General features: G+C 42.6%; 1 protein-coding gene across 1 annotated transcript in view; it reads right to left on the bottom strand.

Annotated features, from left to right (window-relative positions):
- Positions 1 to 26,042, bottom strand: part of GPD1L (glycerol-3-phosphate dehydrogenase 1 like) — a 48,238-nt gene that overhangs the window by 9,749 nt on the left and 12,447 nt on the right. Inside the window, exons 2-4 of the mRNA XM_007948633.2 lie at positions 19,016 to 19,156; positions 17,166 to 17,304; positions 6,288 to 6,400 (exon numbers count right to left, since the gene is read on the bottom strand). Of these exons, the coding sequence (XP_007946824.2) occupies positions 6,288 to 6,400; positions 17,166 to 17,304; positions 19,016 to 19,156 (393 nt within the window). The remainder of the gene's footprint in view (positions 1 to 6,287; positions 6,401 to 17,165; positions 17,305 to 19,015; positions 19,157 to 26,042) is intronic.

Below are 26,042 nucleotides of genomic sequence, written 5' to 3'. Positions count from 1 at the left end.
TAGACAGACACATGCACACATGGGGGCAGACAGATGCCATATAAGGACTCTATAAGCTAAAAAACAAAGGAATGCCTGAAGTTACTGACAAGGAAGGAATCAACACGGCCAAGACACTGTTTGAACTTTTAGCCTCCAAATCTGAAACTAAATTTCTGTTTCTTCAAGACACCCACCACTTGCATTTCTGTGATGGAAGTGCTAGGAAACCAAGACCGAGGCACATGTTGAAGAAACCAGATATGGCTGCCCAGGTCCCAGGGCTCCCAGTCGCCCTCTCAGCACAAAGCTTCCCACCAGGGTGAGCAGGGCCTCACTTCAGGGTTAATGTCCCTCTTCCAGGGGAACTCTGGCCCCCAACCCAATTTAATGATCTTCTGTTGGGTCTTGAAATCCACCACTTATCACTGTCAGAAGGAAAATAAATACACTGAGTCAGTCGGAACGTGTTTGAATAGCATCCGACCAGATGTCCTCTGAGATTGTTCAGCTGTGAAAGTTATCATTATCCACTGTGCATTTAAATCTGCTTGAAACTATTTTGGAGCTAAAAATACCATGATTTTCAGAAGACCGACATGCTTAAGCCCTTCTCTGCTTCCTGGGTTACGGCACAGCTCAGAAGCAATCATCCACACCAAGCGTGATCTTTGAAGTTCTGAACTAGGGCAGGTTAGACAGGACTCAATTCCTCTTCAACTCCCATCATCCCACAGAGAACATAAAACTAGAGAACTGGCCCCTGGTACCTATAGGTTATGCAAACTCTCTCCACCTATAAAGCACTGCCTGCCAAAACCCAAGCCAGTATTTGCTGTTTCTTTAAGTCCAATAATCCATCTGACTTTTCCCTAGGCCAGCTCCTAATAATGCATTTGGTCTAAATGGAATGTTTTGTCTACAGAGTTTAGGCTTAGTAAAAATAAGTCACCATGTAGGGTTTGCATATTTGGCCCCCACATAAGGCATCTGTGGTCAAGATGGCAAGGGGGGCTAAGGTCAAGGCCACTTTTGTCTCAGCAAGCTGGGCACCCTGGATATGAGGCTATCTTAACTAGAGTAAACCAAAAAATCCAAACATGCTGCCAGTGAGTTGAGTCTGACTCTTAGCAACCCCCATTGGGTTCCCAAGGCAGTAAATCTTTACAGAGGTAGACTGCCCCATCTTCCGTGGAGTGGCTGGCGGGTTTGAACCATCAACCTTCTGGTTAGCAGGCAAATGCCTTAGGCAGTGCACCACCAGAGTTCCTTTCTTAACTACAGTAATGCTATCCAACACGTTTCTGCAGTGATATAAATGTTTTATATCTGCACTGTCCAATACAGTAGCCACTAGCTATGTGTCGCTACTGAACCTTTGAGATGTGCCTTCTATGATCCAGAAACTGATTTTTAAATTTAATTTAAATGTAAATATAAATAGCAACACATGACTAATGTGCAGGCTTTGTTCTCATTCTCACAAAAGTGGCCCTGACTAGAGAGAGACTAGAACTAGGCTATGCATCACAGCATGCTTATCACAGCCAAAGGCCTAGAGCAAACCTAACTAAAAGTCCAGCTATTAAGGGTAGTTAACCCCATTGCAGGAGCCTTAGTGGTGCAGTGTGTTAAGCACTTGGCTGGTAACCAAAAGGTCAGCAGTTTGAACCCACCAGCTGCTCCATGGCAGAAAGATGAGGCAGTCTGCTTTCATAAGGATTACAGCCTTGGAAATCCTACAGGGCAGTTCTATTCCATTCTATAGGGACACTGTGAGTCAAAATCAACTGGACAGCAATGAAACTGGTTTCTAACCCGATTGAGGAAACCTAGACAATGAATAAGGAAGATAGAAGAAAAACTGATGCATTTGAATTAAAGTGTTGGTAAAGAATACTGAATGGACTGCCAGAAGTACAAACAGCTCTATCTTGGAAGAAGTATAGCCAAAATGTTTCTTAGAAGTGAGGATGGTGAGACTTTGTCTCATGTACTTTGGACATGTTATCAGGAGGGATCAGTCCCTTGAGAAGGGCACGATGCTTGGAAAAGTAGAGGGTCAGGAAAAAAGAAGACCCTCAACAAGGTGGACTGACACAGTGGCTGCAACAATGGGCTCGAACATGGCAATGACAGTGAGGGTGCAGCAGGACCAGGCAGTGTTTTACTCTGTTGTACACAGGGTCACTGCAAGTTGGAATTGATTCCACAGCATGCTAACAACCACCTCTCCACTGCAGAAAAGCCCTACAAAGGAATGCCATACACCTGTGGCAAAGGCTGCTGGTTTATCACACAATGTCTTCTCCCCTTCTTCCAGAGTGATAAGCCAGTTAATGGCTGTCTAGTTGACCCTGACTGTGTGTCACAGTACAACTGTGCTCCATTAGTTTTTAATGGCTGATTTTTCAGAAGTAGATTGCCAGGGCTTTCTTCCAAGGTGCCTCTAGGTTGACTTGACCTTCCAAAGTTTTGGTTAGCAGTTGAGTGTATCAACCATTTGTACCACTCAGAGACTCTTCCAAAGCAACAGAGCTTCTAGTTTTAATCCAAATATATTGTTGTTGTTGTTGTTATGTGCCGTCGAGTCGGCCCCGACTCATAGCGACCCCTCCTTGGGTTTCCGAGGCAGTATCACTACGGAAGTAGGATTGCCCAACCTTCCTTCCGAGGAGTGGCTGGTGGGTTTGAACCGCCAGCCTTCTGGTTAGCAGTCAATAGCTACCCAGAAAAAGAGACTATTTCCCAGCCTCCCTTGCACCAAGCTATGTTCACATGATTAAGCACTGGCCAATGAGAGAAAGCCAAAGTATCATATTGTAACTTCCCAGAATCTTCCTAAGAAGATAGCAGTCACATGCCCTTTGTCCTTTCTTTCTTTTTTTTACCCTGCTGCCAGGGAGGCAGATTTGATGCTTGGCACTCTAGCCACTACCTTACATCACAAGGACACAGGCTACACCCTAATGAACCAGGGTTCCTACGATTCTGTGGAACAGCATTATAGGGATTCTGGATTTTCACATGAGGAAGAAATAAACTTCTAAGTTGCTCAAACCATGATTATTTTGGGTCTCTTTTTAATGAAACATAACCTTGATAATGCATTCATTAAGAACAATAATGTAGACTGAGCTGTGCACTTATAATTTTTCTACTTCTCTGAATGTGGTAGCTCTTAAAATTTATTTTAAAACAGACATCCCCAGTGAAAAAAGCCAGACACATAAGCATACCCACTGTACAATTCCATTTATAAAAATTGTAGAAAAGGCAAACTATAGTAAACAAAAGCAGATCGGTGGCTGCCTGGGACTGGGGGAAGTGGGAATGAATTCCCAAGCAGCAGCATGAGGATCTCCTGTGAGTGACGGAGAGATTCTGTATGCGGTGGTGGTTTCACAGGAGCCTATACACAACTGTCAACACAAACTATATCATATACTTCAAATGGATGCAGTTTAACGTACATAAATCATAGTTCAATAAAGTTAATTTCAGAAGAAAAAAAATATACCCTTACTGATTAAGAGATAATCTTAACTAAGAGGTGAAGAATATTCTGAAGGGAGTAAGATGCACTGGTACCAAAGGATTATGCATAATTTCTTTGAACTTTTTTTTTTTCTTCCTTGTAAGTACAATACCCTCATGTTTTCAAGCACAAAAAAGATAATGTAGATTTTTTAATTGGTTAATGTGGAGGAAGATTAGTAAAAATTGGTAATGTGAAAAAAGTAAAACTATGTGTCAAACTACTCACACAGTAAAATCTAGTTTTTTATTTGAAAAAGTAAACATGCTTATACACACACTGGCTTTTAAAAGTCTGAAAGGGTGGACAGCAAGCACTATCAGTAGTTACTAACGGATGCTGGAGTTACTGGTGCTTTTCACTTCTTCTGTAAATTACTGACCTGTGTGAATACAATACATATGCATCCCATTTATAATTAGGGAAAAAAAAAAAAACCACAAAAGTGTTACTTATGTAATGAAAGCAGCATACGCCCACTCCCCTTTGCGCTGGCAGGCTATGTTGAGGGAGGGCTTCATTTTACTCATTGTGCCTGGATACAAACCAGAGAGAAGGCAAGTTGTACACAATAACCAAAGAACTCTTGAGACCAGCATTGTTTCAACTGGCACCCTGACTGTGCCAGTAACTGTGACCTAAGAGTCATTTACTCTCTTCGGATTTCCATCTCTGTAAGAGCTCTGGTAGCATAGTGGCTAAGGCACTTGACTGCTAACCAGAAGGCAGGCGGTTCAAACCCACCAGCCACTCCTCGGAAGGAAGGTTGGGCAATCCTACTTCCGTAGTGATACTGCCTCGGAAACCCAAGGAGGGGTCGCTATGAGTCGGGGCCGACTCGACGGCAAACAACAACAACAACAACAACAAAAGATGCAAACAGTTTGACTCAATTACTGTCAAAATGTCTGTTTCTCAGTTTTCAAAAATCCCAGCTCTGCTGCAAGCACACAGGAATAATGGTAGCTGATTCCATTTTAAAGGATAGCTGGGGGATGGATGAAAAATGGCCCTCCCTGTCATCTGCCTCCTTCCCCCACAAACCACTTTCCATAATGGTACTTGTTGCTGTCAAGGCAATTCTGATTCATATGCCCCTGTAGGAAAGAGCAGAACTGTCCCAGAGGGTTTCCAAGGCTGTAAGTCTTTACGGAAGCAGACTGTCTCATCTTTCTCCCAGGGAGCAGCTGGTAGTTGCAACCACCAACATTTCAGTTAGCAGCCAAGCACTTTAACCACTGTGCCAACAAGTCACCTTTTTCTATAATGGCAGCAGGCACAAACCCATTCACAGACTTCTGGTCAACAAAAATGTACAGTCATTCTAAGTTCAGACACAGTTCCAGAAGGGGTTCCTGTTAGCAGAAGCTTTTCCAGAGCCCTTGATCCAGAATCTTTGTTTTTACCCACCAACCTTTGTTCTGGGCAGTATCTCACAGCTTCCCCATCTACTACCAAAAATATCTGGTCATTAAAAAACAGCTTTGGAGCAGTACAGACCAATGCTGAGCAATAAGGAATTCATGATGCCCCCTGCTGTTGAGTGGTCATTAGTTTAATGAAGTACTATTAAAAACACATAAAAAACTCAACCAACAAAAATAAACAAAGCAGCCATAGCCAGCATTTTAAATGTATAACAGGGTCTGCATGCAATGTGAAGAAAGCCCCAGACAAGCATTTAGAAATATGGGTGTGTGTTGGCTGAGAACCCAAGTCCTTAACTGGCTTTAAATGTTTTAAATTCTCATTGAATTTTAAACAAGTGACCACACATATATACCCAATATTAATTTTGAGAGGGTGGTTTTCAATTCTGACTAGAAAAAAAAAAAAAGGCGCAATTTATCAGAAAGAGTAGGAAGGTATTCTTTGGACTTCGGTCTCCTAAGCATTTTTTAATCTTTGTATTTCTCACCTGACATAGGTCAGTGTCAGGCTACCTGGAATGTCTAACTTCCTCAAGGTGCCCAAATTCTTGAAAAGTGGCTTTGGTGGCAAAGGAAATGACTCAGAATGACCAACAGGGGTTATTCACATTGAGAGTTCTTTTCCTTCCTCCCTTTTTCTGGAGATGCCAACTAAAGCAACTCTGCTTTCAAGGGGGGAAGGATCAGGTGCTGCTGGAGCCCCTGCTCCCAGCTGGTCATTTCCTACAGTCAGCAGAGAGGCAAGGGGCTGGGAGCAAGGCCAGAGAAGGTGGAAGGGACGAGGTGGAAGCCCTGATGCAAAAACTCTTACCTCTCAAGACACTGTCCAACAGATGCTGCTTCTTTAATCTGATTTTGTTCTTTTACCAACAAAGATACAACTATTCTTAGAAAAAATTTCATTGGCAGCTAGCATTTTTTTCCCCCCCTTAAAAAGAACCAAGCAACCAAACCAAAAGAGCAACCTAATTCAGGGAGAACAGGTCCCTTTTCCTGTTCAAGACAATAAGAAAAAGAGGTTAATGAATGAACAGAAGAGTTTGCTCTTGGATAAAACCCTGCAATCCAGGTATTCTCAATGCTTTTCAACTATTAACGTTGCCAATTCCCAAAAGAACAAACCACCACAATTCTCCCAGATTTACAAATAAAAGTAAACTCCAATCACCCAGGAAAGGCTGTGGCAGAACAGGAAGTTATACACAAGGCTCTCAATTCACTATTCTTTGCTGAAGTGCCCAGAACACAGAGCCCATTCTTCAGGATTAGATTCAATAATGCTAACATTTGCCCGGCATGCTTAACTCCTCTCCCAGCAGAAATAACAAGGCTGACTTTACCTTAAGAGCACCACAAAGTTCAACAGTATCTGCATCATCAACCACTGTAATCCGAAAATTTGGAGTCTGCAGAAGCTCTTTGAAGAGAAGGCCATTCTCCATTACTTTGCTGCCTAATTTAAGGTTGGAGAAAATGAAAATTAATAACAGTCTATAACCTTAATTTTCACACCTAATTCAGTGTAAGGAGCCATGGAGGCACCGTGGTCAAGCACTCAGTTGCTAACTGAAAGCCTGCCAGCTGCTCCACAGGAGAAAGATGGGGCAGTCTGCTTCTGTAAAGATTATAGCCTTAGAAACCCTATGGGACAGTTCTACCTTGTCATATAGAGTCACTATGGGTCAGAATCGAATCAATAATGGGTTGATGCACTTTAAGATAGCAACTTGTAAACTGTTCATTACAGGAAATCTAGAAAATACATAGCAGCGAAAAAGCAAGAGTATCTGGTAACTCCACCAGGAATGATCATTAGCCACTTGGCATACATCATGAATTTATAGAAATATTAATAGACACACATATTGCTTTTCTCAAAATTGGGAACATACTGTATATATGATCTTATAACCTGCTTTCCCTGAATTTTATGGCATGAACAATTTTCAATGATATCACATATTTTCTGTATTGTCTTTAATGGCTGAATGGTATTATGCTAGAGGAAAACGACCCCAGATTCAGGATGCTAAGGTCAACTGGTATAACATAGTCTACAAAGCAATGTTCTATATCTTACTTTGGTGAGTAGGATCTGGGGTCTTAAAAGCTTGTGAGTGGCCAACTAATGTATAACTATTGGCCTCTCCTCATCTGGGGCAAAGAAGAATGAAGAAAATCAAAAACACAGGAAACAATTAGTCTAAAGGACTAATGGACCACATGAACCCAGCCTCTACAACCCTGAGACCAGAACTAGATGGTACCCAGCTACCAATGCTCACCACTCTGAAAGGGATCACAGTAGGAGGACCTGGATAGAGTGAGGGAAAATGTGGAACAAAACTCAAATCATAAAAAAATACCAGGCTTATTGGTCTGATAAAGACTGGTGGAACCCTCAAGACTATGGCCTTTAGACACCCTTTAAGCTAGGAACTGAGCTTAATCCCTGTGGCTCAATTTTTAGCCAAATGATAGGCCAAAAAGGTGAACAATAATAACAGAGGACAGCATTTGCCCAGTGTAGAACTAGGAAAGGAGGAGGAGATGGAAAGGAAGGATGAAGGGAAGGGGTGGGCACAGGGAGGTAGTGGGAAGAATGCTGTTACAGTGTGGGGATTACAATGAATACAAAACAAAATGTGTATGGACAGCTGAATGGAAAACCAATTTGCACTGCAAGCTTTCACCCAAACCACAATTAAAAAAAAAAAACAGAGAGACCCCAGATTCAAATATGTTCCATAGGGGCCCCCTTATGAAGCCTTCAACAGGACAAAGACAAAATGAACATAATCATCTGGATGAGGGAAGCAGTAGAGGCCGATGGAATCCACTGACTCACAGCCACCATGTTCATTATATATACTAGAGAACAAAGGAAATTATCACAAAATCATGATTGGTGGTATGTCAATTCACCACTGTCACAGTTGGGACAACTGAAGTGGGGAAAGGACCATGGTTAAGATACACACACAACTGCAGGTTAAAAGCTTACATGATTGGTTCTGTGGCTTCAACCACCTAGCTATATGGTGGGTGGGGTATGACTCATAAGTCATAGCCACAAGGTGGTTACAAGACAATACTAGGACCTCTGACCTTTAATTCAGATAACATGTGTCTGACTGGCTACTTTAGGTAAATACCCTAGTTCTTTGTGTGAGCATCTTACTGCATACTGATTAATCTACTTCCAACCACACTTTTTTTGAGGGCAAAATGCCCCTCCTTGGGCTCATCCTGGACTTGTCTAAGCTAGCCACATTGCTGGTTTAATGGTCAGTAAGCACCGGGGAGGGAGCTCTGGTAGCACAGTGGCTAAGGCACTTGACTGCTAACCAGAAGGCTGGCGGTTCAAACCCACCAGCCACTCCTCGGAAGGAAGGTTGGGCAATCCTACTTCTGTAGTGATACTGCCTCGGAAACCCAAGGAGGGGTCGCTATGAGTCAGGGCTGACTCGACGGCACATAACACACACACACACACACAAGCACCGGGGAAGTTACATAGAAAACAATTTGAGTGGCACCTAAACTTAGGTCAAGAATCAAAATGGAGTTAGGGCTTCTGCCATAGGCCTCAAACCAAACCAAGACCAAACCCACTGCCATCGAGTTGATTCCAACTCATAGCAACCCCCATTGGGTTTACAAGGCAGTAAATTTTTACGGAAGTAGATTGCCCAGTCTTCCTTCCACAGAGTGGCTCAGCTTTCCACAAACCAAGTGCTTTTGAATTTAAGTTCCAATATAGTATTCTACCATGCATATGCATTACATTTTATCTAATTATCTTTTTATTATTTGATATCAAGGACTGTCCCAATTTTTTGCTAGCATAAACTCAACTTCTATCTGTGGCAGACAACTGTTTAAAGCTACTCACTTCATTTCCATAGGAGAGTACATCCCTTTCCATCAATGTTAGGCTCGACCATGTGATGTGCTTTGGACGTGCAGTGGGTGGGAGTGGTTATATGGCCCCATCTCTTGACTTGGCTCAGTCACATGCCTTGCTTTGGCAAGTGGGAGGTTAAGAGACACAAAGCAGCCTAAGAGCATGCCCCAGCTAGCAGGAAGGTGAGCAAGACAGAGTAGAGCCACCCTAGTCAAGATTAGCCAACTCCCGGTGGACCCAGAGAAGTGTTAGCTCTGCCTATTTTGTATGACAGAGATTTTCTCACTATTTGTTACTCAGCATCACTCTAACAATAGACAACTGATAGAACATTACAAATATTTTCATTGGCTAAATCCCTGAAAATGAAATCACAGAGTAGTATTTTGTTTTATTAACATTTTATTGTGGTTTGGGTGAAAGTGTACAGAGCAAATTTGTTTCCCACTCAACAATTTATACACATTTTGTTTCACGACATTAGTTGCATTAGTTGTTACCTCAAGGTAACAGCCCTTTTCCCACTTCCTCCCTGGGTTCCCAAGAAAGTTTCCATTCGTCCTTCTTTTCTGCCCTTCCCTGCATTCTGAACTCTGTTTTTGGGCAAATATTGCCCTTTTGGTCCTGTATGGTTGACTTTTCTGAGGAGCACGCTCCTTATGGTGTTATTGTTCACGTTATAGGCCTGCTTACTGTTCAGCTGAAAGGTGATCTCAGGGAGTGGGTTCAGTTCCCAACATGAAGGATGACTAAGGGCCCAATCTCAGGGGTTCCACCCTCTCTATCAGACCAGGAAGTCTGTTTTTTTTTATGATTTTGGATTTTGTTCTACCTTTTTCTCACACTCTATCCAGGACCTTCTATTGTGATTCCAGCCAGAGTAAGAGTACCTGCTTTTGCTAACACTATATTCCTGGTCACTGGGACAGCTCCTGGGATGTGACAGATGGGCAGTAGTTTTCACATTTATTATTATTTTCAGATTTAGAGGACTTTGGTTATAAAACAGAAACAAACAAAAACCTTACATACAAAGCCAGATGTGAAACTTGTTCTGGTTAATGGAGTGTGCAGCAGGGCTAACCAAACCCACCCTAAAAACTGTCTGCCAAATCCTTGCTCCCAAGTCAATGCCTCCACACAGAGAAAGAATGCACCCAGGACTAAATCATTGGGGCTCTGCTTGCCTTTAGGTATGAGACCAGCTATTACCAAGGTTGTCTGCACATTACAATCACCTGGGGATCTTTAAAAATAGCAAAGCCCAGGCCATGGCCCAGACCAATTATATCAGTCTCTGGGGTGGAGCAGCATCAGTAGTTTTTAAGCTTCCCAAGAGATCCCAATGGGCAGACAAGCTTGCAAATCATTGATTTAAACCCCTCCAGCCCCAGCTTGGAAGCTCTGGTATCATAGTGCCTAAGGCACTTGACTGCTAACCAGAAGGCTGGTGGTTCAAACCCACCAGCCACTCCTCGGAAGGAAGGTTGGGCAACCTACTTCCGTAGTGATACTGCCTCGGAAACCCAAAGAGGGGTCGCTATGAGTCGGGGCTGACTCGACGGCATATAACAACAACAACAGCCTCAGCTTAGGGAGTCCCCAAGAAGTGCAAACAGTTAAGTGCTCAACTGTTAGCTGAAGGGTTGGCAGTTCTAACCCATTCAGAGGTGCCTCAGAAGACAGGCCTGGTGATCTGCTTCTGTAAAGTTAATATAAGAGGGGAAAAAAACAAAAAGAACCCTCTCGCCGTCAAGTCAATTTTGACTTTTAGCGACCCTACAGAACAGAGGAGAACTGTCCCACAGGGTTTCCAAGGCTGTCAATCTTAACGGAAGCAGACTGCTACATCTTTTCTCCTGTAAAGCTTTAGCTATTGTACCAGCAAGCTCCTTTCCAAATGGTGACAGCCTTGAAAATCTTATGGAGCAGTTCTATTCTGCACACATGTCTTAGCTTCATGAATAAAAATTCCACCGAACCTCTCAGGCCAGTTGTGAGGTTAAGTAAGAAGAATCATACACGAGGACAGTCTGTTAGTCTATCAGGCACATGGATATCCTATATAATAAAGCAGAAGACAGCTGACATTTGCACTTGCCCCACTTTACAGGCAGAGAAACAGAGGCCCAGAGAAGTTTCCCGACTTGCCCAGTCACATAGCTAGTAGGAAACTGAGTCCAAATTCTAATCCAGTACTCTGGTTCCATGGCCTATGCTATGAACCTCAGTGCTGTGCTGCCTCTTCAGGGTGGGAAAAGACAAAAAGAACAAAACAATTAGAATAAGCAGAAAAAGAACAAAAATCACAATTAGAGCTATGTACTTACAAAGTGCAAGAGAATGACTGTCAACAACTATACCCAGAAATAAGACCATGTCAAAGCAATCCAGGAGAAAGTGAAGAGGTGGTGGGGATATATATGAAAATAAGCCTGGCCAGGAGTTAATTATTATTCAAGTGATGAGTATATAGGGTTCAGGATGCTGTTCTATCTAGTTTATGTTTTAAATTTTCCATAAAAAAACATTTAAAAATTTTAAATGAAGATTTAAAAATGTATTTTCTATTCTACCGGCATTACTGTTATCTACCAGTCAGCTGTCTTCTACTTTTTCCAAATAGTAGAACTGTGTCAGTTTGTCTGAGAAAACTGTCTTCTTTCTTTTTTAAACAACTGACTAGACAGTCTGGGTGATTCTGTACAACACTGTTTTGTCATTCAGGTTGGGTAAACCAGCCTGTCTCCTGCATCATCACTGTCTTTCTCCTCAGTACCTCATCACATGCTGCTGCTCAGTGCCTGCAACATGAGGGATACTCATGAGCACCAGAGACAAGCTGCTCAGTTGGCCACTTTAATCCAGCTGTCTGCAGCTGGAGACGTGATTTGCTGTTGTGAGCAATGTAATGGGTAGGCGGGAAAGTGGTATTCTCTGTTCACCTCTGTGGCTTCAAATAACAGTGTCCATTAAAGAAGCAAGGAGCTTTGGTGGTGCCGTGGTTAAAGCATTCATCTGCCAACCAAAAGGCTGGCAGTTCGAACACACCAGCCACTCTGCAAGAGAAAGATGAGGCAGTCTGCTTCCGTCAAGCTTTGCAGCTGTGGAAACCCTATGGCGCAGTTCTACTCTGTCCTGTAGGGTCACTGTGAGTCACTATAGACTTGATGGCAATGGGTTTGAGGTTTTTTATTAGAGAAGCAGGCTTAATTTATAGCAATATCACATGTTCTCAAATATAACCTGTAAATGTAATTTGAAGTCATGGATAAAAAGGAGCTAACTGAACTGCATTATTCACATCAGTCATAAGAATGGATGTGGTAAGCAGGGACCAAGGCAATTTGGCACAGAAGAGGTAATATCTAACAGCCATATGGACAATGCTCAAAATTCAATGGGAACCAAATACCAGAAAATTCCCTTTCTCTTTCACTCCAAGTTTGGAGATAATCAACCTATTTAATAAGACTCCTTAAAAACTTTTATTTCAATCTGTGATTGCACATTTGTTGACATGCTTAGACACTCCATGTATGTGTCCTTGACATTTAGCACCATGCCTGGTACAGAACAGCTTTTGAAAAATAGTAGCGGGACAAGAATAAAAGCCTTAGATTCTGTGAGGTTAGTTACAAGCACAAAAGGAGTTTTACCACAAGGGGGCACCTTAGTTCACGATGACTGTGAGTATTGTTACTAGATCCTGAAAACTAAGCCATTTTTAATTCTTCCTCCACAGAAGACTGAAGTGAACTAAGATTCCCAAATATACCATAATTAAAAATGATTTGGTCATCAAGAAAGAAGAGCTGCATAAGCAATGCAATTATCAAATACAAAAAATTTAATGTTGATATAATGGAATGATCTAACATATAAAAAACATCTCACCAATCACCCCCATACTGGCTTTCATAGCCACTCCTAGTGCCCCGATCCAGGATGAAATCCAGGACCCCATGTCTCTGAGACACTTCCTTGGCCTTTCATTTTCTTTCAAGATACTGACATTTTTGAAGAATTTAGACCAGATGTTTTAGAAAATATCCTTTACTTTGAGTTTGTCTGGTATTTTGTCATGATTAAACTCAGGTGAGAAAGGACAATTTAAAAAACATCACCTTCATATTCTACAAGGAGCACTGATGGTGCAGTGTTTAAGAGCTTGGCCACTAACTGAAGGTCAGTGGTTTGAACCCACCAGCCACTCCATGGGAGAAAGGTAAGGCAGCCTGCTTCCAAAAAGATCGACAGCCTTGGAAACCCTGTGGAGCAGTTCTTCTCTGTCCTACAGGGTTGCTATTAGCTGGAATCAACTTGATGGTGGAGGGTTTTTGCTTTTCATATCTATCTTACTTTTAAGGTTTTAATTCAGGTCACCAGTGCCAACCACAGTCCAGCCTGGTGCTAGAAATGGCCCCTCTCATGTGTCCTTCCTGTCCAGGCCCCCTTCTTCCTAGATAAACATCCTTCTATGGCCCCTGCTGAGTGAACAGGGAACTGCACAACCACACTCAAATGGCCACAGCAGGTTGGAAAAGGGTGCATATCTGACTCCAGTTGGGCCAATTAGATTCTCTTTGGAATTCCACATTGGGGTCAACCTTCCTCCAGTTTGCTAACAGCTGGTTCTGATCTCTAAGGACAGGTCAACATGGAGTTGGTCATACTGGGTCCCTGTACTGATAAGCAGCTGAGGTCTGTAGAGAAAAGTGGGGAAACGGAGATGCTGACACAGGTGAAGGTGATGCTGTGGGGAATTGGTCACTTAGAATCCTGATGCCTGCTGAAGACCACTTTTTTAGTATACCTTTAATATATGTATTCTTGAATTCTCAGCTATAAATCTGCCTTTACTTGGGCAGGCACAACTATATTTCTTTTAACCAAATAATCGGTGAGGAAGAAAAATATGCAGTGGTCAGATGTCCATGTTTTATGGATGTAGGTGTTCTTACTCTGAAAAATTGGTTCACTCCCCCAAAGGACTGCTTTAGATGCTGAGTAACCCATGACTGGTCAATTTTCATATTCCTCTGCCTAGAGAAATTCTGAAAGCAGTCCAGTATTTTTCTTTTTCACAGATGTGGGAAGCAGTCAAGTGACATGGGAAAGAAGGACAGCGATGGAAAAAGAAGGCTGGGAATTCTTCTGCCCCATCCTTTGGGACACTGAGGCCCAGCCCACAGCAGGTCCTCTCCCCAACTCTAAGCTCTCAGCCTAACTCAGCATCTTCCTCAGATCATCAGTGCAGGCCATTCCCTCCCCAAAAAGGTCACTAACTCAAAATCCTCTAAAGACCAGGCAGTTAGGTGGCAAGGGGTCCTGCAAGACAACAGGGAATAGAGAGGACTGTGGCAAACCAGACAGCATATCCCCATCTAAAGGGGGCAGCTACTCCTCAGTCCTAGCCTTCTGATATCCTGCAAGAGTTCAAGTCCTATAAAACCAAATCATCCAGTTATTATGCCATAAATCTGCATCTAGGCATATGTAAAATCATCTGAGTTTCATATCTTTGTATCTAACACAAATTTCTTAAACAGGCTCCTCTCAAAAAACACAACTGTGGGCCAAACGCAGGCCTATGTGACCTCTTGCTTTAGCCCACAGAAGAATAACTGTCTCATTATTATCTCCCTCATTCCAAGGTATCACCTAATCTGTACTAATGAGAGAGGGTCAGGGGTCTTCTTTCCTCATTAGACAACACCATTTATAAAAATAGCACTCTAGGAGAAAGGACTTTACTTTTGATTTAATTCAGAGTAACTACACTAATGAGGTGCTCTTGGGGGTTTCTGAGGCGAGCTGGGATACACTATGGCATGCTAAGGGGTGTGTTGTCATAGGGTCTCTTAGGTCACTGAGTACTCAGGTTTCAGGTCCTGGATTTTGTAGAAAAAGTACTGAACACTGGTTACTAGCAGGTAGGAAAGGAAAACTGCCATATGTATGATGACCTTCAGCAATAAAAAAGGTCAAAAAAGGCCTGTGTCATATGAACTGCCACCCCACTTAGCCAAGAGCTCTAGCAAACAAGGTCATTCTCAACTGTGTGTTGAGTAACTGTACCAAAGATAACCTCTTCCAGCAGATGAGAGTCAGATGACCTGTCTGTCTGTCTGTCTGTCTGTCTCTCTCTCTCTCTCTCTCACACACAGACACACACACACACACAATCACATACAGAGACAGAAACACTGACACAGACTAAGGGGTGAGCAGCTGTGGGTAAACAGAGGCAAGAGGGGAAGAGATACAGCTTGTACATCTATTTGTCTTTTACAGATCAAAAAAGCTTAATGCATATAAGTAGAAATTTTCCTATAACAAACAGGGCTAAAGGCAGGTGAAAAATCCTAGCCAGGATCTATAGGCAGATAAAAAGGTTAAATCAAGGATTGGAGACTAAGTCTCAGACTTACAGAATGATTGGGGTAACTGGTCATTTCCAACCAAATGGGAGAGGATGGATTAGTGGCCAAGGGGATTGAGCCATAAATAGTTAACAATCTTTTTGAAAAATTCCAGTAATTACAAAACAATCTCACAGCTTACATCAATACTGCAGATGGATCAAAGAATTAAGTGTGAAAGAAATTTATACAGACATTGTTGCTAAATTATCGTCACATCAATTCCAACTCCTGGCAAACCCACATGTTCAGGGTAGCACCGTGCTCCGTAAGATTTCAAGGCTGCGACCTTTTGTAATCAGATCACCAGGCCTTTTTTCCAAGGTACCTCTGGATGGATTCCAATCACCAACCTTTTGGCTAACAGTCACACATTTAACAATATGTACAACCCAGAGACTCATTACACACACACACACACACACACATGGGTATGTATGTATACGTATATATGTACGTTGTGTTGTTAAGTGCCATCAAGTCGGCCCCTCCTTGGGTTGCAGAGGCAGTATATCACTACGGAAGTAGATGGCCCAACCTTCTCTCCGAGGAGTGGCTGGTGGGTTTGAGCCACCAGCCTTCTGGTTAGCAGTCAAGTGCCTTAGGCACTATGCTACCAGAGCTCCTGTACATATGTATTAATTTTTTTTTTTTCTGAATGGATACTGAAGAAACTGCTAACAGTGATTCCCTCTGGAAGGAAGGACTGGGAGGAAAATCATAAACTTGATTCTACTTTTTCTCATTGTCTGACTTGATCTCTATATCACTTTTGTAAATACATTATAGGCAACTTTTGCCTACTTCTTCATACTATTTGCAATACCTCTCCTCTGGGGAAAAATGTATTATTTCTCAAAACAAAAAAAAAATTCAGAAGGCAGAACAAAAAGAAAAGAAAAACCCAACTGGAAGCAAAAAGCTTTAGAAGTGTCCAAATATACAGGAATGCCAATGAAATACCAGGCAGCTGTGAAGATGTCTTTGGATAGTCTTTGAAAATTATTTGTTATATATTAAGTGAATAAAGCAATTATAAAACAATATATGGTGAATGACTATAGACATAAATTACATGCAACCATACAGTTTGCACAAATAGAAAAAAATAAAATATATAACAAATATTAAACAAAATAATAAAAAGTAGTTTTCTTTTGATTATCTCCATTTTCCTTAACAATGAGGTATTATCTATGTAATTAAAAATAAGGGTGAAAAAAGCAAACAAAGTAAAAATGCCCTAACGTGCAGGTATGTGTAAGAATCGGGAGACACATACAAGATCTAAAGGGCAGCATTTGCCCAAGGATAAACCTCAGAGGGCAAGAAGAAGAAGGGATAGGAAAGAAGGACAAACAGAAACAGGAAACACAGGGAGGAAGCAGGAAGAGTGCTGTTACAATGTGCAGATTGTAATGAATGTCATTAAACAAAACATGGATGAACATTTGAATGGAAAACCAATTTTTTCTGTAAACTTCCACTCCGATCACAATGGAAAGTTAAAAAGAAGAAGAATCAGGGGCTGCGTTTCCTCTGCATTCTGCCTCATTCCGGGAAGTCTCTCCCAGAGCTTCCATTTACAAAAGCTTGTTACAAGCAACCTTGAATTCCTGTTTATGCTCAGTGACTCCTTACTGGGTCACAGCAGATCAAAAGGTTCTCCCTGGCTTTTCATTTGTTCTAGTGGCTGTTGACACACTTCAGTTCCACAGAATGAACTCCTCATACAAAACCCCCACTCCACCGATTGTCCTTAGGAATGTTAAGAGGGGCCAGGGAGAGCCCACTTTAGAAAATACCAGAAATTGGAAATGTACATAGTAAAACATCAAACACCCAGGCTTGTGGAGCCTGGGAGTCGCTCCCCAGGCAGCCCTTACCGATGGTGGTCTCACAGAACTTCTCTGCAGCCACCTCATTGGCAATGTTGGCTCCCATGAGCACACTGATGTCAATGCCCATCTTCTCTCGAATAATGTCAGAAATGAGCTTCAGCCCTTCGGGGCCCTCATCTATTCCCTACAAGGATGTCAAGGAGTTAGGAGAAAACAAGTCATCTAATAAGCATGAGAGCATTTTTCTTTATGAAACATCAAGATTCAGATATATCCAATGGCATACACAACTTAAAAAACACCTCTTACTAACAAGAATAAACAAATGTGCAATGCATATATACTGTTTAAAGAATGATAATAAAATGAACATCCTGGTACCAACCACTTAGGTTAAGAAATACCTGATGATCGATACCACTAAAGTCCCCAGAGTACCCCTCCCCTCCACGTTCATTCTCCTTCTTCCCCACCACAGTCAACTACTATCCTAAATGCTGCATTAATCATTCCTTGCTTTTCTTGATCATTTTCTCTCATGTAACTGTCCCTAAGCAATACATTACGTCATTAGGTCTGTTCTGAACACGTATGAATGGAATTGCATTGTTCATGTGTGATGTGCTGCTTTTGTACTACATTATAATTTTAGAGATTCCCCATCTGGCTTCTAGTTTGTTCCTTCTCAAGGCTGTGTAGTATTCTACTGGATGAACGGTCCACAGTTCTGTCCATTCGTTTACTCTCAAGAAGAGTTTCTCTAGGGGGTTCTTAACCATTTTTATAGCATGGAGCTCCCCCAGCAGTCAGGTGTCGCTTATGGACATCTTGTCAGAATGGTATTTTCAAATGCATAAAATACAATACAGAGAATTACCCAGGTAGCCGATTATACTGAAATATAGTTATCAAAATTATTAAAAAGACAAATTTCTGATAAAGTTATAGAGGTACTATTTCCTCAATGCCTTAAGAAAAAGATATCAAAGTGGATCTAATACTTATCATAATTTCAAAGTAGTAATGAGTGTAAATAATACTTTGAGATACCTGAAACCATTTTAAAGGAGTATAAAAATACCTGTGACTTCTATCAGTGACAGAGTCATAGCTCCTGCTAATGCTACAATTATTAAAACAATAGTTCCTGGCCTACATTCATAAATGAAGGAAATAATCATTTCAGTTAGAGGTTAGAATGAATAAAGTTACACTTTGTTTTCACATTTAAGTGCACAAGTTTCCTGAATTCTATCTATAGACCTATGTAAGTGGTTCATGGCCTTCTAGTTAAAACCCTTGCTTTAGGGTATACACCCAGGAGAGCAATTGCTGAGTGCCTAAGGCACTTGACTGCTAAAGAGAAGGCTGGAGTTCAAACCCACCAGCCACTCCTTGCAAGGAAGATGGGCAATCTACTTCCGTAGTGATACTGCCTCAGAAACCCAAGGAGGGGTCGCTGTGAGTCGGGTCCGACTCAATGGCACATAACAACAACAACAACGAAGTATATGTATGTGTAATTCCTCAGCTAATGTAAACACTGGTAATTTCCAGCACAGAAGCTAAGATCGCTGACTGGATGGTTCTTTCTGACAACAAGGCTCATCAGAAGGAGCCCACCCTCCTATCACAGCAGCTGTTAACCTGCTTCAAGAAAAAGTAATCACTCTCCTAAATCTAAGCTAAACTAGCCTTGTGGGATGTATGTTTTTGATGATCTTGCATGTATATAAGAAAAGTTTATAAAACACAAAACAACCAAACCCCAAGATGCAATGCCATAACCACCCTTTTAGCTCTACACGTGAACAAGATGAAAGTGAGGGAAACGAAATTTCCCAGGAACCAATGCTGAGTGAGATTTTCTCTCCCAGTGTCTGCACAAGAGTTACCTTGATGAGAGTGATTCCCAGCGCTTTCTTGGGCACCCTGCCTGTGATCTCATCACAGATTCTGTGAATGAACTGGTGAGGAATGACAAACACCAGCAGGTCTGCGTCCTGCACTGCCTCATTGAGATTTGAGACTGCAATCTGCAACCACAAGGAGGAGGAAATGGTTACTTTTATATAACAATAACCAAAAAAACAAAAACAAAAACAAAAAACCCGTCACCATTGAATAAATTCTGATTCATGGCAACTCCACGTGTCACAGAGTAGAAGTATGCTCCATAGGGTTTTCTTGGCTGTAACCTTAACAGATACAGACTGCCAGGCCTTTCTTCCATAGCACTCGTAGGTGAGTTCAAACCACCAACTTTTAGGTTAGTAGCCCAGCACAAGCTATTTGTGCCACCAAGAGATCTAATATCACAATCAGGTGATCAAAAGTATTTCCTCACTGACCTTTCATCACATGCCTACTATGTGCAGAGCATAGTGCAAATGGGCAATAAAGGCAGGGGTGGTGTGCACTCTGCCTTCCTTAATTCAGAACATGAGGGTCTGAAGCCAGGAGAGTTCTCTGTCTCTTACCACTGCAGTAACTTGGGCAAGTGACTTACCCTCTCCTTGCTTCAGTTTCTTCATTTCTAAGACAGTCATAATAATACTGTAGATTGTTCTCTATTGCGCCCCTACCCCTCCATCCATTTTCTGCCCTTCTCTGCCCCACTCTGTTCCTCAACAGCTGCTATCCATGGACCATTTCCTCAGGCTCCCTTGCCCTTTGGTTTCCAGGTGACTTCAGCCAATGGGAAGCATGATTAGGAGATGAAAGACAGGGTGGAGAAGGAGGTCATGTCTTTCTATCAGCCTCCCTGGATCACTCTTGCCCAGCTTACTGAGGTCTTGGCTTGGCTTCATTCTACTTACACTTCCTGTCAAGCAACCCCTCTTCCACATCTCTTATCTCTCTCCAGACTGGTTTGGTAACACCATTCTTTCCCCTTGCCCTTTCAGTGGTGGTAAAGGCTCTCTGCTGCTGCTAATCTCTAGATACTTCTCCAATTCGTCGACTCCCACAGCTCTGGCCATGGAAAAAAATAAATAAACCAAACTCACTGCTGTTGAGTCAATTCTGACTCATGGTGACCCCATGTATTTCAGAACAGAATTGTGCTCCACGGGATTTTTAATGGCTATATCTAACAGAAGTAGATCACCAGGCCTTTCTTCCATGGTATCACTCGGTGGATCTGAACCACCAACATTCTCATTAGAAGCCAAGAGCAAACCGTTTGCTCTATCAGGGACTCAACCCTGCCCACACTTTTGCATACAGTTCCATCACTAAACTCTCCTTGGCTAAATGCTTCAAGAGTCCTGGGCCTCGAGCTAATAAAACAAAGCTGTTGTGAGGAATAAACGATACAGGATAGTGCTTGGCACAGCTGAACATTCAATTATTGCTGTTAGTTGCCAATGAGTCGATCCAAACCATGGCAGCCCATGTGTATGGAGTAGAAATGCTCCACAGGGTGCTCAAGGATATGACCTTTTGGAAGCAGATTGGTAGGCCTGTCTTCTGAGGCACCTCTGGGTGGGTTCGAACTGTCAACCTTCTGGCTAGTAGTTAAGCACTTAACTATTTGTGCCACCTATGAATTTAGCTATTATGAGCATTTATTTCCTTCCATTAAGTATGAGGATAAGTTTAAAACATGGAGAGAACAACCGCCACATATACATGGGCAGAAGAGGAGAGGGTATCTAGTGAGGACACCAGGGCACAATCTCCAACAGCCTGCTGCTGCCTGTTGTCATCCAGTATCTTCTCTCTGTTCCTCAGCACAGAACTCTCGATTTTAGGCTGGGTTTGTAACCACCAGGAGAGAAGGCTACATTCCTCAGCTACCCTTACAAGTGACTAAGTTCTAACTAAAGTTGTATAAATCGAAGTGTTGTATGTGACATCTGAGAAATGTCCTTGAAGGTTTGTCCTCCTTCTTCGGCTAGAAGGAATGTGGAAGAGATGGCTGGAGCTCAGTCAGCCAAGAGGAAATCACATTCTGAGGATGTCCAAAAGGGGTCCTGATGCTCATAGTCTCCTGGGACAACTCAGTCAATTGGCCTTCTATAGCCCACGAAGTTCATGTTCTGCCTCCTAAGGAAGTGAGTAACATCTGAGGTTTTAAAAGCTTGAGAACAGCCATCTATAATACAACTATTGATTTCTACTCTTCAGGAGCAAAAGGGTAAGAAGGTAACAAAAATCACAGAGAAGAAACAAGTTTATAAGGCTGACAGCCTACACAAACCATGACCTCCACTACCCTGAGACCAGAACAACTAACTACATGTTCCCGCCTACCACTGTCAACCACTCGGAAAGGGATCAGCGCAGGAGATTCTGGATAGAGTGGGAGAACAAGGTGGAACAAAACTCAAAATCATAAAAAGACCAGGCTTACTGGTCTGATAGAGACTGGTGAAAGCTCTGAGACTATGGCCCCTAGTTATCCTTCAGGTCTGGAAATGAACTCACTTCCATGGCTTCCAGCCAAACAATAGACAGGCATAGAGGGTGAACACTTACACCAGGTAGATACAGTCCTTAGAAAGATCAATCAGGGGAGAACAGAAGGGCAGTATTTGCACAGGGAGATAGCTCAGGGGGCAAGAGTGCACAGGAAAGAAGAACACAGGGAAGAGGAAACTACAAGGAGGAAGTGGGAAGAGAGCTGTTATAATGTGGGGATTGTAGTCAATATCATGAAACAAAATGTGTATGAACTCCTGTATGGAAAATGAATCTGCCCTGTAAACTTTCACCCACATCACAACAACAACAACAACAACAAAGTACCTTGAGGGAGTAGGTTACTGGACCAGTAGGCTGGGGACCATGGTTGTAGGGGATACCAAGCTCAATTGGCACAATACGACATACAAAAATACTGTTCTACATCTGACTTCAGTGAGTAGCAACTGAGGTTTCAAAAGCTTGTGAGCAGCCATATAAGTGGCAACTGTTAGTCTCTCCTTGTCCTGAGCAAAGAAGAGTGAAGAAAACCAAAACACGTGGAAAGAGTTCAAAGGACCAACAGACCACGAGAGACAAAGAGCTAGAGGATGCTTGGCTACCAATACCAATCACTCAGAAAAGGATCAAAACTGGAGATCCTGTATAGAGTTGGAGAAGACTGTGCAACAAAACTCAAAATCATAAAAAAAGACCAGGTTTATTGGTCTGACAGAGATTGGTGGAACCCCCAAGACTATGGCCCTGAGTCACCCTTTAAGCCTGGGATTGATTTCACTCCCATGCCTTAATTCTCAGCCAGGTAATAGACAAGTCTATGAGCTGAACACTTGCACAGAGAGATACACTCCTTGGAACAATCAACCATGGGAGTTTAAAAAGGAAGCATTTGCACAGGGAGAAAATGTAGGGAGGCACAAATGCATAGGCAAGAAGGACACAGGAAAAGGATAACCACAGGGAGGATGTGTGAGGCAAGATGTTACACTGTAGGGGATGTAACCAGTATCACAAAACAAAATGTGTATATGAACTGTTGACTGTAAAATGAATCTGCTTTGTAAAATTTCACCTAAATCACAAAAAAAAGTTAAACAAAATAAAACATACATACACACACACACACACACACACGTGTAATAGGGAGCTCTGGTGGCATAGTGCCTAAGGCATTTGACTGCTAACGAGAAGGCTGGTGGTTCAAACCCACCCCACCCCCCCCCTTGGAAGGCAGACTGGGCAATCTACTTCCGTAGAGATACCACCACAGAATCCCAAGGAGGGGTCGTTATAAGTCATGTCCGACTCCATGACAGTGCGTTTTTTTTGCATTATGTATATACACACACACACACACATGGCTTGGGAGATGTGATAGAGACTGCCATTCCTCCCCAAAATTTCTTCTCTTCTGTCATGGACTAAATTGTGCACCTCCCAAAATATGTGTCAACTTGGGTGGGCCATGATGCTCAGTGATTTGGCAATTATATAATGATGTAATCATACCCCATGATGTGATCTGATGTGATCAATCAACTGGAGATTAGGGTGGGATGCAACACCCTTACTCAGGTCACAACCCTGATCTGATGTAAGGGGAATTTTCCCTGGTGTGTGGCTTACATTTTTACCCTACAAGAAGTAAAAGGAGACAGAAACAAGCAGAGAAGGAAGGCTCTGACTACTACCAAGAAAAAAGAGCCAGGGGCAAAGTATATCCTTTGGACCCAAGGTCCCTGTGCTGACAATCTCCTAGACTCAGGGGAAGACTGATGCCAAGACACATGGAGATCACTAAGGAATGCCAGACCCACAGATACTAAAAGGAGACAAGAATATTTTCCCAGAGCTGACAGTGAGAAAAAACCTTCCTCTAAAGCTGGTGCCCTGAATTTGGACCTTAGCCCCTTAAACTGTGACAGGATAAATTTCTGTTTGTTAAAGCCATCACTGGTGGTATTTCTGTTACAGCAGTGCTAGATAACTAAGACACTTTCCTAATAAGAGAGCTACAGCTGGTCATTAGTCACCTACTTAGGGACTACATTTCCCAGCAATCTACAGACTGAACTTCCTGGTTACACATGGCCCTGGACCAAATTCTCATCATTGGGATGTGAGAGGAAGCAGTGGGCTCTGCTTATGGCCCAGAGCCCTCAAAACAATGGACTGCCTCCTCTACACTTTCTCTTTTGTTGTCACACTCTTTACAGTGATGGTGACAAGGCCTAGGAGATGGCACAGGCAATGATGAAGAAATATGGGACCCAGAATGATGGTTAAAGCAAAGCTACTAGAACCATGGTTAGATGAGAGGGAAATAAATCTTGTTCTCTAAGTCACATCATTGTATCTCTTATTACAGGTCTTAGCTATGACCTTAACTAATACGTGTGCTGAGTTACTCTCTCACTCAGAGAATTCTACAAGGAAATTAATCTACAATTATTTCACACCCTCATCCTTTTGGAAGGTGGACTTCTGAGATTACTATCCAGCCTCTATTTTCCTTCTTTCTAGCAAAAGTGCCTGTAAATTTCTTTTGTAAAGCTATCATTTCCTCCATTTTAACCCTGCAATTTCGATGGAATTGGCTTGTCCCCCAGAGATGGTCCTTAACTCACCCAGCCAATAAGCACATAAAACAACTAGAGCCAACAAGAGACCAGGAGGCATTTGCTGGGGCATCTGGGAAACAAATGCTTTCTTATTTTTCTACATTAGCTATGGGTACTGTACAGAATGATGATATGAGGTCTGGAACTGCTGCAATTTTTCTACACATGTGAAGGGAAAACTTAAACCTGACAAGAGATTCCTATATCAATGAAGCCAACTTTGTAGAAGACAGAATTAAAAATCAGAGGAAAACATAAGGCCTTATAGGTATAATTCAACCAATGGTTCAGGCTGCAACTGAAAACAGCCCGAGCTGGATTTTCAGTTCCATGAACCAAAACATTCTCTATCTCTCCTTAAACTGGTTTGAATGGCAACACACAAACCCATTCTCCCAAAGCAGACTACAGTCCAAAGCCTAGCACTTCACATCTATCAAGGCAAGGGAAACCTGCTCTCCTCCTCAGAGGGGCTTCTCCAGATTTTTACTCTAGATTGACAAGGTGACAGACGTCAAGGATTTGTAGGTATTACCAAAAACTCATGTGCTTATAATTTCTCTCACAGCTGGAGAGTCTATACCCTTCAACAAAGCAGTTTCTTATTCTATTCCACTGACTCCCAGTGCCAACCCACAATCACCCTGCTTGTCTCTCATGTATCTGCCTGTGGTCTATCCATTCCCCAGATGCCAGAAGAATTCTGATCCCTCATTTCTCCTTCGCTACAAGCCATGGTCTCTACTCTTCTTATATGAGCCTGGCAGCCTGAATTCTAATTCAGTCCTGTCCACTTCTCCAGATGTATTGCTTCTCCTCTTTCCCACCCACACAAATGTGCATACATATGCACACACACACACCTCCCTTTCCTTCTTTTCAGAGCATTTCAATGTGGTAAAATGGAAAAGACACAAGAACAAAGGAAAAAAGATGTGGGTTTGAACCCCACATCTGAAAATGACCATCTAAGTGACTTTGGCCAAGTAACTTAGCTTCCCTGGCCTCAGTCTCCCCCATATAGAAAGGGGATAAAAATGACCTTTCCTACATGACTGCTTGCAGAGAAGCAGTCAGCCGCAGGGATCCAGGTGAGGAGAGGAACTCAGCCATGCCCAAAGCAGCAGGGCAGGAGAACAGAACAAAGGGGATTAAAAGCCAGGAACCTGGACAGAGGAGCAGTCAGCAACAGGGATCCAGGTGAGGAGAGGGAACTCAGGAACACCCAAAGCAGCAGGGCAGGAGAGTGGGAGAAAGGGGATTAAAAGCCAGGAACTCAGACAGAGGAGCAGTCAGCTGCAGGGATCCAGGTGAGGAGAGGGAACTCAGGCACGTCCAAAGTGGCAGCATGGGAGAGTGGGAGAAAGGGGATTAAAAGGCCTAAGAATCTGGACAGAGGAGGACTCAGCTGCAGGGACCCAGGTAAGGGTGGTACAAGAGGTTTCCAACGGGGAGACAAACCAGTCTGTCGGTTTGTCCTACCGTGGTGACGTGTTGATGTGAGTTTTGAGGCTGAGCCACTGGTGTTTCTCACCCAGTGGGATGCACATGGTGCACAGGTATCAGCCCAGCTTACAGACTGAGACAGACTAGGAAGAAGGAGAAGGCTGTCCACTTCTCAAATAATTGGCCAGGGAAAACCTTATGAATAGCAAAGAAACACTGTTTGGTACATTACCGCACAACTTTATGAATAGTCTGGTTGGAAGGCTCTGAAAATATGACTGGGAAAGAGCTGCATCATCTGAGTAAACCCAGCCTTATTCGTATGGATAAGGTAAAGCTTTCGAGACCGCCATTTGCTGATATGGCAACACTCAAATTGAAGAGAAACAGCTGCAGACATCCATTAATCATCGGAACATGGAATGTA

The sequence above is a fragment of the Orycteropus afer genome, unplaced genomic scaffold (genome assembly GCF_000298275.1).
Source record: "Orycteropus afer afer isolate SDZICR_OR568_19922 unplaced genomic scaffold, OryAfe1.0 scaffold00218, whole genome shotgun sequence".
Lineage (NCBI taxonomy): Eukaryota > Metazoa > Chordata > Mammalia > Tubulidentata > Orycteropodidae > Orycteropus > Orycteropus afer.
The sequence above is the reverse complement of the archived record's forward strand: the minus strand, read 5'-3'. Positions and strand labels throughout refer to the sequence as shown.